This window comes from Martes martes (assembly GCF_963455335.1).
Source record: "Martes martes genome assembly, chromosome: 5".
In the NCBI taxonomy this organism is placed as follows: Eukaryota; Metazoa; Chordata; class Mammalia; order Carnivora; family Mustelidae; genus Martes; species Martes martes.
In genome coordinates this window covers 93,666,820-93,679,901 of record NC_137892.1, presented here as the reverse complement: position 1 = coordinate 93,679,901, position 13,082 = coordinate 93,666,820, and the positions used below count along the sequence as shown (strand labels likewise).

General features: G+C 36.6%; 1 protein-coding gene across 1 annotated transcript in view; it reads left to right on the top strand.

The window, feature by feature from the left end:
• Positions 1-13,082, top strand: part of DDX46 (DEAD-box helicase 46) — a 71,078-nt gene that overhangs the window by 16,701 nt on the left and 41,295 nt on the right. Inside the window, exons 6-13 of the mRNA XM_080803596.1 lie at positions 1,566-1,717; positions 2,631-2,744; positions 3,760-3,925; positions 4,643-4,763; positions 5,342-5,517; positions 6,452-6,573; positions 8,696-8,774; positions 10,547-10,629. Of these exons, the coding sequence (XP_080659722.1) occupies positions 1,566-1,717; positions 2,631-2,744; positions 3,760-3,925; positions 4,643-4,763; positions 5,342-5,517; positions 6,452-6,573; positions 8,696-8,774; positions 10,547-10,629 (1,013 nt within the window). The remainder of the gene's footprint in view (positions 1-1,565; positions 1,718-2,630; positions 2,745-3,759; positions 3,926-4,642; positions 4,764-5,341; positions 5,518-6,451; positions 6,574-8,695; positions 8,775-10,546; positions 10,630-13,082) is intronic.

Sequence of the window (13,082 nt, the reverse complement as noted above, 5' to 3'; positions counted from 1 at the left end):
CTCTGAGATCAAGAGTCTCATGCTTCACTGATTGAACTAGCCAAGTGCCCCCTGTACCCAGTAAAAATTCCCCATCTTGCCCTCAATTCTACTATCAATTTGCCTATTCCAGGTACCTTATATAATTTCAATCATATAGTCTTTGTCCTTTTGCATTTGGGCTTATTTCACTCATCATAATGTCGTCAAGGTTCTCCATGTTGTAGCTTGTATCAGAATTTCATTCCTTTTTTATGGCTGAATAGGAGTCCATTTTGTTTATAATACTACATTGTATTTATCTATTTGTCTGATGGATATGTGGGTTTTTTCACCTTTTGGCTGTTATGAATAATACTGCTATGAATAATGTGGGAAATATCTCTTTCTTCTGGTTCTTTTGGATATATACCTAGAAGTAGAATTGCTGAATTCGTATTGAGATATTAAATCTCTCTTGTAATATTTATGTTAATATGTGAATTGTAGTGTAGTGTTCAATAAGGATTACTGATTTTACTTAAGACTGGAGAGTTGGATTCTTATGGGCATAGTCAGTAAATAGCTCTTTAATTATTATACTAAATAAGAATGTTAGTAATGAAGATAAATTAAGAGCATGTTTTCAGGTCCCTCCTGATTTTTCATAACTTAGGAGAGAAATATTTTCCTGCCATATCTGTTTTTGACCTTAATGTTTTAGTGAAGTAGATGAGTGTGAAATTTTATAGAAGAGTGGACTTTTGCTCCTTTTTTTCGTGAAAATTCAGTGATTTTTTATTTTTGTGGAAGTTTCATAAAATGCTTTACTTTTTTAAAAAATTTTTTAAATATTTTATTTATTTATTTGACAGACAGATCACAAGCAGGCAGAAGAGATAGAGAGAGAGGAGGAAGCAGGCTCCCTGCTGAGCAGAGAGCCCAGTGCGGGGCTCAGTCCCAAGATCCTGGGATCATGACCTGACCCGAAGGCAGAGGCTTTAACCCACTGAGCCACCGAAGTGCCCCTCACAGAATGCTTTAAATAGATGAAAGAATTGTATCTTTAAGGGGAAATGATGTCTTAGTTATATGAAAAAAAAAAGTTAGGTTGTCTTGAATTTAAAATGCTTGTTCTTCCTCTGAAAGTAATTTTTCCGGGACACCTGGGTGGCTCAGTTAGTTAAGCATCTGCCTTTGGCTTAGGTCATGATCCCAAGGTCCTGGAATGGAGCCCTGCATTGGGTTCTCTGCTCAAATCCTGTTTCTCCTTCTGCCTGCTGCTCCCCCTGTTTGTGCTTTCTGTCGAAGAAATAAATAAGAGCTTTTAAAAAATAAAAAGTAATTGAAAGAAAAGAAACCTATCATTAGGAATTTTTAGTCCTACCTCTTTTCAGTTTACCTTATATATTAATATTACTACTTAAAACTGATACATGCTTGATCTAGAAACTCGTAAGTGTGCGTAGTTGCACTGCAATGTGCCTAGGTTGATTGGAAGGAAGGGCATTTAGGCAGGGAGGGAATGGGTAATGGTGGGCTGTGATATGATTATTAAGTACTTCCTTTGGAAACCTGTTTACAGAAAAGTGATTCTTCTATTTTAGATGATGAAGATGATCCTGCAGAGGCTGAAAAGGAAGGAAATGAAATGGAGGGTGAGGAGTTAGATCCATTAGATGCTTACATGGAAGAAGTAAAGGAGGAAGTAAAGAAGTTTAATATGAGGAGTGTGAAAGGTGGTGGGGGAAATGAAAAGGTAAGCCATTTTCTCTTATTTTTGAAGATTTATCCAGTATCCTTAATTGGGTAATTTGAATTATTATCATGGTGACCTACTGCTGACTTGCCAGACTTTAGGAAGTTGTTTCCCCCCATCTCAGAAATGCTAGTAGTTTTTCTTGGTACCACAAGATGCTCAGGAGTTTTAGCTGTAAACTTTCTTTGAAAAGTCACTCTTATGCCACCATCTTTGATACCTTTGCTTACTATTGACTTCTCAGTAGGTCTTCTCCAGACCTTTGCACTTTCATCTTTTGTGCTTGAGGACATGTTTCTTTCTTTTTTTTTTTTAAATTTTTAAATTAACATATAGTGTATTATTAGCCCCAGGGTTACAGGTCTGAGAATCGCCAGGTTTAAAAACTTCACAGCACTCACCATAGTGTTTCTTTTTTTTTTAATGGTGTTTGTTACCTTTTCACAGAATATATAGTTTAGTTTTTTTATTATCTTTATTGTTTTTCCCATCTTGTGAAATAAAAGCTCCCTAAGAGATGTGACGTTTATCTGCTTTGTTTATTGATTTACTGTAAGTTCCCTGAATGTGTCTGGCTTGTCCAGTGAGTAAAAAGTACCATTTAGTAGTATTTTTAAAATGAACAATATTATAATATTAGATGTTATATAACTTTATATATTATATAAAATATTAAATTTTACAGTATTATATAAAGTATACAGTAAACTATAATATAATGCAGTTAGGCTACATTTTAAAATTTAAACAAATTCATAAAGAGAAAGCAGACTTGTCTTTTTTGTCAATTAACTTTTCAGTGGTAACTAAGTTAATTTGGATTATAAATTATGACAGTTATTATTGTGTTTCATTTGCATACAATTTGATTTTCACTTTTGCAAATACTTTATATATCCGTCTTTAATTTTAGAAGTCTGGGCCAACAGTCACAAAAGTTGTCACTGTCGTGACAACCAAAAAAGCAGTGGTAGATTCTGATAAGAAGAAAGGTGAGCTGATGGAGAATGACCAGGATGCCATGGAGGTAATTTTCCCTTAATTTTGACTTTGTTCATGATGCTACTCTAGAAGGATTTATTAGAAAGCATTGGTGGAGTTGTGTTTTTCAGTTATAGAAACTAATGTTAGGAGGCATTCTTGTTATTCTCAACGGTACTGTTGCTGCATATCCAGTGGGTAGAACATTCTGCTGTCTTTGACCTTTTTCTGTATGCCCACGTTTTGCTTCCCCTCTGCCCCTCATGAACTTACTTCAGACATACAAGGTGGGAGAAGACATAAAGTGACAGAATTAATTGAATTTCTTCCTACTAACGTGCCTTGTAAAGATTTGTGTGGAGGGAATTATACCAAAACTTTCTTAAAGCTATATTAGAATTGGGTGCCTGGGTGGCTCAGAGGGTTTAGCCTCTGCCTTCAGCTCAGGTCATGATCCCAGGGTCCTGGGATCGAGCCCTGCATCGGACTGTCTGCTCAGCGGGGAGCCTTTTTCCCCCTCTCTCTGTCTCCGCCTGCCTCTCTGCCTACTTGTGATCTCTGTCTGTCAAATAAATAAATAAAATCTTTTTTTAAAAAATGCCATATTAGAATTATTTTTGTTATTTTAGCTTTATGTTGTCGCTATGATGTTCTGTGAGGGCCCAGAGTAAAGAATGTAAGAAAGTAAAAGCCAAGGAATATTTTCTAAGAGAGGAAGAATTTATTTATCTATTTATTTATATTTTTAAGAGAGGAGGATTTTATCTTACTTTAAGTAATTAATTAATTTTAAAGATTTTTTATTTATTTGAAAGAGAGAGAGCACAAGTGGTAGGGAGGGACAGAGGAAGAAGGAGAAACAGACTCCCTGCTGTGCAGGAAGCTGGATGTAGGGCTAGATCCTGCAACCCTGGGATCATGACCTGAGCTGAAGGCAGACAGCTTAACCAGCTAAGCCACCCAGGTGCCCCAAGAGAGGAGGATTTTAAAAGCTAGGAATATTGCCTTGCATAAGGAGGAAGTAGTAATGGTTTTAGCTTTTTAATTTTTTTTTTTAATAGTATTCTTCAGAAGAGGAAGAAGTTGATCTTCAGACAGCTCTTACAGGATATCAGACAAAACAGAGAAAGCTTCTAGAACCAGTGGACCATGGAAAAATTGAATATGAACCATTCAGAAAAAACTTTTATGTTGAAGTTCCAGAATTAGCAAAAATGTCTCAAGAGGGTAAAATTCTTTCTTTGATTTATTGGTTATTTTGGAAACGGGGATGTGCATTGCTTTGCTCAGGAGAAATACTGGATAGGTCTGTGAGTTGATGCATGAGGAGGAGGAATTTGCACGGCTTACTTGAAGAAATGAGAAAGGAAGCTAGACTGCCAGAAATCTTTCTAGAGAGTATGAACATTTGCAAAGATTCAGACCAGTCAGGAGTCAGTGTAGTTTTGGAAGTATTTTTAAAAATGAGCAAAACTTAGTTTGGCTCTTGTAGTTGAAATTTTTAGGAGTAAGAGTACTCTTCATGTGAAGTTCCAAATTAAGTATCGTTAGCCTTTTCCTTCTAGGATTTGAGGGTTAGGAACCAACGTGAAATTGTAATTCTGGTTGAATAAGGATAATCTGGACAACTCTTGCTTGGAGAAAAACTATTTGTATTACCTATCAATCATTGTTTTTTATTGATGTTGTGATACGAGACATGATAAAAGCCAAGTTATAGAAATTGGAGTATTCCTTTTTGTCCCCAGTTAGTTGTAGCATTAATTGTATTAACTGTCTCCATGAGCTGTTCAGTAGTTTGTCCTGTAGCTTTTCTGTGGAATTACCTTTAGTAGCACTAAAAAAAGATTTAAAGATTTTTAAATTTAACTGTGGCTGATTGAAAAGTAGAAGGCCTTAATGGAACAATATTTAACAGCTTTTAATCTGGGTTTTGTTTCGTAGAGGTCAATGTATTTCGGTTGGAAATGGAGGGCATTACTGTCAAGGGAAAAGGTTGCCCCAAACCAATTAAATCTTGGGTCCAGTGTGGAATTTCCATGAAGATCTTAAATTCTCTCAAAAAGTAAGTGGTTAGCAATTATCTACATTTTTCAGTGTCTTACTATTTAGAATGGCTCTTTTATACAAATAACTGTGTTACATTTTTATTCTAATAGGAAAACTTACTATTTTTTTCTTGAATAGCTTTATTGAGGTAGCATTTACATGTTGTAAAGTTTGGTCTTTGAGTTTACAGTTCAGAGATTTTTAGTATACTTATGGAGTTAACACAGTCATCACCATAATCTAATTTTGGAACATTTCATTATCCCAAAAAGAGGCCTTGTTTGCATTTGTAGTCATACTTCTTCCTTCTCCTCTCCTAAGCAGCCACTAATCTACTCTCTCTAGATTTGTCTATTGTGGACATTTCCTGTAAATGGGATTGTACTAATGTAGTCTTTCGTGACTGGCTTTTTGACTTAGCATAACATTTTCAGTGTTCATCCATGATACAGAATGCCTCAGTACTTCATTTCTTTTTGGCAAATAATATTTCATTGTACAAACATACCACATTTTGGAGAACCTTATTATGGAACTTTGAGAGACCCAGAGATCTCACTTTTTACCTTGTCTTACTTTGGTTTCCTTTTTAAGGCATGGCTATGAAAAGCCCACGCCAATTCAAACCCAGGCGATTCCTGCTATAATGTCTGGACGAGATTTGATTGGTATTGCCAAGACAGGAAGTGGAAAGACCATTGCTTTTCTCTTACCCATGTTTAGACACATCATGGATCAAAGGTCATTAGAAGAAGGAGAGGGGCCAATAGGTACAATTCCTTTCATTAAACTGTTTTTTCAGGTAACAACTTTGTTGTCAGTTAATCATAAAGACCTGATACTTTATAATGTTATATGTAACAATAAAGATGTCTTTATGTACATTTCCTTTGTAAATTTGGCACTTTGGGGCTGATTTCCCCTTACCAGCAGGTGGAGTGAGAATCTTCAGAGCTCTGGAGTGACATCTCAGAAGTACAAAAACAGCCTCTCCTGGCACAGCTCAATTTTTAAACTCAGACTCGGCAGGTAGACTCCTCGTGCATCTATCTGTTTATTTATATTGAGGTTTGTGCTTAGCGAGTATCATGAATCAATGAACTCAACATGGAAGATTGTAGGGAAATATACTTCCTTTTTTTATTTTTGGCCTTAAAAGGCTGTATAGTGCCAGAATTTCATTCAGGATTAGGTCTACAGATTCATTTCTTGATTCATTTGGCAGAGATCTGTTTTGCAAATTTGAGTAGGGTTTTGGAAATTTGTTCAGCTCCTTTCTTGGAAAAAGAGGGCACAATATGTTCCTACTCTGTCTGCCCCTCAGACCATGGTTGTTTCCGGAAACCGAGGTATGGCTCTGCAGCACAGTGAGTCACTTGATTATCTTTGCTCTGTGATTTGCGGTTGAGAATGATTTGCATTCTTTTCAACCAGGTATTTTCCTGATGGTTGAGTGAGGCATTTAACTCTCATTTATCTTTCTATAGCATGTTCTTAAAATCTACTTAAAATTATCATACACCACAATGTCTGCTGTTTTAAAGCTTTTGAAATAGGATTTTCCAAGGTCCGTAAAACAAATAAAAACAAAAACAAAAATTAGCCTGAGAAATTTGAATGTTATTGCAGAGGTTAAATTTAACACTTTAAAGCATAGCCTCCAGAATTTTGGTGAATAGTCTTTTGACATATTTATCTTTTCAGCTGTCATCATGACTCCAACTCGAGAACTGGCTTTACAAATTACTAAAGAATGTAAGAAGTTTTCGAAGACCCTGGGACTTAGAGTGGTGTGTGTTTATGGAGGAACAGGAATCAGTGAGCAGGTAGTTACAAAAGGAACTTTCAGTTTTTTCATTCTTTTCTTAAATTAAATCATTTAATAATGTGAAAGTGATTTGTTTTAGTGTTTTGTATAGCCATTGCTTTTATACATTTATTTTTTTAGTATTTTCTTGTCAGGGAGTCAGGGAAGGGCAGAGGGAACGGGGAGAGAGAATGTTCAGCAGGTTCCACGTCCAGCACGCAGCCCAGTGCGGTGCTTGATCTCACAACCCTGAGATCATGACCTGAGCCGAAATCAAGAGTCAGGTGCTTGTCCAACTAAGCCTCCCAAGCATCCCTCCGTGTACAGTGATTGCTTTCAAAATCTTAAAAAAATATGAGGTGTGAAAATAAAGTGAGGATGAATTATGCTAATATTTTATTTTAGGATCTTGAGTCTTTTAAAAAATATTTATTTATTTTAAAGAGAGCATGGGGGGGAGGGACAGAAAGAGAGAGGAATAGTCTTAAGCAAAATCTCTGCTTAGCATGGAGCCCACTGTGGGGCTCCATCTCATCACCCTGAGATCATGCCCTGAGCTGAAACCAAGTGTTGGACATTTAACTGACTGTGCCCCCCAGGTGCCCAGGATTTTGAGTCAATTTTGTATGTTTGCTTTCCTGTTCTTCTTCGTCTTCCTCTGCTCAAGGAAGGCAGATATTTTTTTCCATTCTACTGATAAAGAAATGGCAAGAAAGGTTAGGTATGTTTATTAAAGTATCTAGGTTAATAAGACTTGGTTTGCTCTAGACTTCTGATTCCAGACCAGCATTTATTTTCTCTAATTCATATGACATCTTTACAAGGTGGTGATGAGTGTTTTGTGCTGTGACAGTTTTATCTGTATCCTTAAATAATTTCAGCAAGAATTATTTAATCATACCTTTGTTTTTGTTTTTGTTTTTAATATTTTATTTATTTATTTGACAGACAGAGATCACAAGTAGGCAGAGAGGCAAGCAGAGACAGAGGGGAAAGCAGGCTCCCTGGGATCATGACCTGAGCGGAAGGCAGAGGCTTTAACCCACTGAGCCACTCAGGCGCCCCTAATCATACCTTTGTTCACTCTCTTTACTTTGGCATTTCTCCAAGTGTCTTTTGCTTTTTTAATTTATTTTTTATTTTTTATTTATTCATTTCAGAGAGAATATGAGCAGGGGGAGGTGGGTGGAAAGGGCCAGAGAGAGAGGGAGAGGCAGACTCCCCACTCAGTAGGGATCCAGATGCAAGACTTGATCCCAGGACCCTGAGGTCTTGACCCTAGCCAAAGGCAGACGCTTAACCAACTGAGCCACCCAGGTGCCCCTCTCCCAAGTGTCTTCGAAAGAACGACAGTCATTAGATACTTTGCTTGAACTAGACGGAGGGAAAAAAAATGGGTTCTGTGATCAAATAAATTTTGGAAATGTCACATTTTATAGGGTTAGCGTAGGGTTTTTTCCAGTAGGACTTCTTAGTCTTTAATAACAAATATGTCTTGTGATACTAGAAAAATGGGATAAATTAAGTGACATTTTCTGAACTTATTTCACCACAAACCTTTTCTGAGGAATAGTTGCTGTTGTTAAACAGTTTATGTTTTCTGAATTTATCTTCCTCAGTTGTTTGATGACAGTTTATTGTAAGAAATGATATTTAAAAACTAACTTGATACATGTATGAATATTATATAGAAGTCAAACAAAAGTTTTATGATATCTAACACATTCTGGTTTTTCCATTCTATTTCAATTTTAAAACACTGGTTGTGACTTTTATAATGATTCACAAATGGAAACAACTCTTAACTTGAAATAATTGGTCTATATTACTTGCTTTAATTACTGCTCTCTCATGTTCCTTTCTTAGTTTTGAGGGATTGGGTCAAATTAAAATTGGTAAATGCTCTGGTTCTCATTGAGTTCAAAGTTACAGTACCATGTGGTCGTGTTGCTGTTTCCTCTTCCTTTAGGAGTGCTCCAGCATTCCAAAGAATTAAGCAGGAATCTTTGGAGGCTTCTAATCAGACCTCACTGTCTTTACCCTGTGGAGCTGTGCAAAGACCCTGGGCAGTATTTTCAGATCTGTTCAAATAAATAAGTAATGGTGATAAATAGACTGCAAAATTTCATCTTTTTCATTAGATTGCTGAGCTGAAAAGAGGTGCTGAAATTATTGTTTGCACACCTGGTCGAATGATTGACATGTTAGCAGCTAACAGTGGTAAGTCAGGGGTATTTTTTTTTGTTCTCATTTTTCTTTTTTGAATTCTGTACATTTTTGTTAAAGCAGATACAAGAAATCACCAAAGTGTTTTTATATTTCTTCTTAAAGCTGTAATATCTTAAAATTTGTATTGCAACAAGCTTATTGTTGCAAGTGTTCATAAGATTATTGCAGTTTAATTTACAACTTCTTTTTGGAACTAACTCCATTTCATCTTTTTAGCCTTTAACATGGATTCTTAATCAAATTTTGGCCTAGCCTTGCTTTTAGCAGCGGTGCAGGAGTGGACTATCTTTTTATTATTATTCTAAACTTTAGACTTTTTCCTCTACAGGAGCTAGTATTTTCTTACAATACTGGATAAATTAAGGTATTGCAGCTTCAAGAAATGTTATCTTTTGTAAATATTGCATGTTTTTTAGCTCATATGTTGTGCTTTGTTAAATTATTCCCTATCAAAACTGTTACTAAACTGTTGACATTATTTAACTTCTGTGGAGAAAGGCCCTTCAAGATTTATAGAACTGGGCTTCCGAGACGTAAGCCATCCAAGGTAGGTCATTTAATGCTGTTCCCAACTTTGCAGAACTAATGGGGGCTGCAGATGTTATTATGGAATACTTAATATTAGAAAGCATTTATTTTGGCTTCATTTCTTATTTTTTTGAAGAAAATGCTTTCAAAGGTTTCCATTGCAGTATTCAGTATATACATAATAGAGTATTAAAAAACTGTAAGTAATGCATGTTTTTCATAGCATTCTGCTTGAATTTCTTTATACATTTACTTCTAATTCTCCATGATGTTGGTGAAGTGACATTGAAGTTGTTCAATAAATCTCTGTGCCTGTACAGCATACAGAAAGTTTTGGGTTGAATACTGATAAAATAATCCCTTGTTTTTTCTCAATGCTGCATTGATTAAGTCTCCTGACATTCATCTTGATTAATTTTACCTTTTTCCTTTATCTGTCCTTTTGATTTATATTGAATAACTATTTTATACATGTTTTTGCCAGGTGATTGATTCTTCAGTTGATAGAAATGCTTGTGTTAATCCTTTAGAAAGGCTTTCCTGTGTATGTATTTAGTTTTCTCTACTAAGAAGTGCTTTGCAACTATTTAAACCAGTGGGAGTGTTTAATAAAATTGAACTTATATCTTTGTATAGGAAAAAGTATATATGCAATACGTTTGGTATTATAGTTTTTGTGTAGTACTGTATTTACCTGATGATGTTGAATAGCTTCTCATTAATATCTTGACGTGCCCATTAGAAGCTTCTAACTATATGGAAGTAATTTATAAATTAATATAAAAAGGAGGTTTTCTGCATCTAAAATAGTTAGCACTGGAACTTGCTTTCCACACATACGCTGTAATCTCTAATATGTTTTTTCCTAGGTGATGCTGTCAGATAATGGCTGATGTGGCTCGATGCTTCATCTCAGTCTTAGTTTTATGATGTGTTTTGGAGAGGGCTGTTTTCTGAATTTTACAGGTCCTTCAGGCCCTATGATGGTATGCAAGAGACGAGTTTGACAAAATAAAGGGCCTCATATACCCATTGTCAGAAAGTACTTGCCATTAGATTAAGATCTTGTAGACCAAAATTTTGTTTCACTGTTTAAACATAACCTAACTTACCCCTCTGGTTAAGTGAGGCATTTTAGTTCCCTTTACAGTTTTTTAAGTTCTTGGTAGTCATAAAATGAATTATGACTGATTTTTTAGTTTTTGTTTTGTCTTTATTTTTTTTCCTCATTTTAGGTCGGGTCACAAATCTTCGAAGAGTGACATACGTTGTTTTAGATGAAGCAGACAGAATGTTTGACATGGGTTTTGAACCACAGGTAATCACTAAATGTCTTAGTGTTTTGAACTGTAAAATAAACCTTGTAACTACCATGAAAATGAATTGTTTGTATGGTGTCTGAAATTTTCATACACATTTTGTTGTGCTATAATATAGTAAGTTGAGGACATATGGAATTGAAATAGATTCTTACGTTTTGAATTCCTCATAATAGGTTCAGAAGGTATTTATGCAGGCTTTCTGTGTTAGTCTTTTAAAACCATCATCGGTAAAATTAGAATTGAAGTGCTGGTAATAGAAGCTTAAACTTTCATATTTTATAGTTTTCATTGTCCCTTTTCTTACAGTTTTTATAATATGTATTTATTTGAGAGAGAGAGAGCACAAGTAGGGGAAGGGATACAGGGAGAGAGAGAAGTAGGCTCCCCACTGAGCAAGGCACCAAATGTGGGATTCCAGGAGTCTGGGGTCATGACCTGAGCTGAAGGCTCCCCACTGAGCAAGGCACCAAATGTGGGATCCCAGGAGTCTGGGGTCATGACCTGAGCTGAAGGCAGAAGCTTAATCAACTGAGCCACCCAGGCGCCCTTGTTGTCCTTTCAGATAAATTCCTTTACTTCATGCTTTCAATTACCTCATGATCAATATAGCACATGCTGTTTACATTCTCCAAATGTAAAAATGAAGGCCCGGAGCATTTGTCTACTTTAGATTTTCATATTCCTCATACACACTCTTTGTCAGATATAAAATTTCAGTGATAAAAACTTAGAGGGACACATGTTAAGAGGTAGTATTTTTATTTTTTAATTAATTAATTTTTTTTTAAAGATTTAACTTATTTATTTGACAGAGATCACAAGTAGGCAGAGAGGCCGGCCGGGGGTGGGGGGGCGGAAGCAGGCTCCCTGCTGAGCAGAGAGCCCCATGCGGGGCTTGATCCCAGGACCCTGGGATCATGACCTAAGCTGAAGGCAGAGGATTAACCCACTGAGCCACCCAGGCACCCCGGTAGTATTTTTATTAATGAGATAAGGAATGTGAGTTACCAGTGTGCTATGGATGCAAAAAAAAAAAAAAACTGCGTTAATTGAAATGGAGTATCAGAAAGGGACACCGGGCACCTGGGTGGCTCAGTTGGTTAAGCAACTGCCTTCAGCTTAGGTCATGATCCTGGACTCCTGGGATTGAGTCCTGCATTGGGCTCCCAGCTCCGCCAGGAGTTGACTTCTCCCTCTGACCTTTTCCCCTCTGTGCTCTCTCTCATTCTCTCTCTCTCTCAAATAAATAAATTAAGGAAAAAAAAAAAAAAAGAAAGGGGCACAGTTAAAGTGGTCTTTAGTCTTTTCAGTTTATTCATGTAAGTCTCCAGAAACGTATTGCCTGTCATATAGTGTGTGTGTTTAGATTTAGGGAACACAATATAAATGAGGTACAGAAGAGCGTGTAAGAGTAAACAGGACCATGTGAGAAATAGTTAAAGAGGAATATTTATGTTGGAGTAGAGGACTTGATGGCATCCTTTAACCCTTTGAAAAATGTCTGTCACTTGAAAGAATATTGAGTAGACCTGGGACCCACTTGGGAAGTTAAATGAAGTGGTATCTGAGCATAATGTGAGAAAAGGTCTGGATAAACATTACTTGGAGATGAAACAGGTGATGTTGGGAGGAGGGCAGATACTGAATATGCTTTTCATCCACGTCTTTTGGTAGAGGCAGGGTGGTCCATGTGGAGAGAGAGCAGGGGGAATTGATGAATCAGTTGGAGGATGGAATTAGATCCATTTAATGTTTTTCCAACTCCCAGGAAGTCTTAGACTTTATGGTAGTGTTGGGTAGGTGTGGTGATGGGGCCTTTCTGGTGGATCAGTTAAGCTTTGCCAGAAAGAGGTCAAATACTTCCCATTGGTATGCAAAGTGTGAATCATCTCTTGCCGTTAGTGCTTACATCTCCCTAAGTACCTGAGGGAGAAATGCTGAGTGATAGTTTGTTGATCACTAAAACCTGTTGAAGAGAAGAAATTTTAAGAGTAAATTAATGATTATTTTGTGAGCTGTAGTGTAGATTAAAAAGTGCTGGGTTGGGGTCAGTGCCACAGAGCACTGTTGGGGCGTAAAGCAAGTAAAGACACGTGTGAATCAAAGTTGGTGCTGGTAAATGCACATCTGCACAGTGTCTTCTGTCTAGAGAGGAGTGGGCAGGTGGTATACCTCCAGACATGATTCCGTACTGAAGAAAATAATGAACATGGGGAAATAAATCATGGCCGCTGAGTATATATCTTTCTGATTATAAATGTGCAGTAAATGTACATGTTGTGCAATGACGTGGGCAGAAGGTACAGGACTCTACTCTTCCTCACTGAAGTGTGAATAGGCTGGCAGGCCAAAAGGTATTCGGCCAAATCTTTGTGTATTGTTTTAAACTTAACTCTTTTAGTCCCAAAAGAAGAGTTTTTAGTTTGACGGATAACAGGATTTCTTTTCT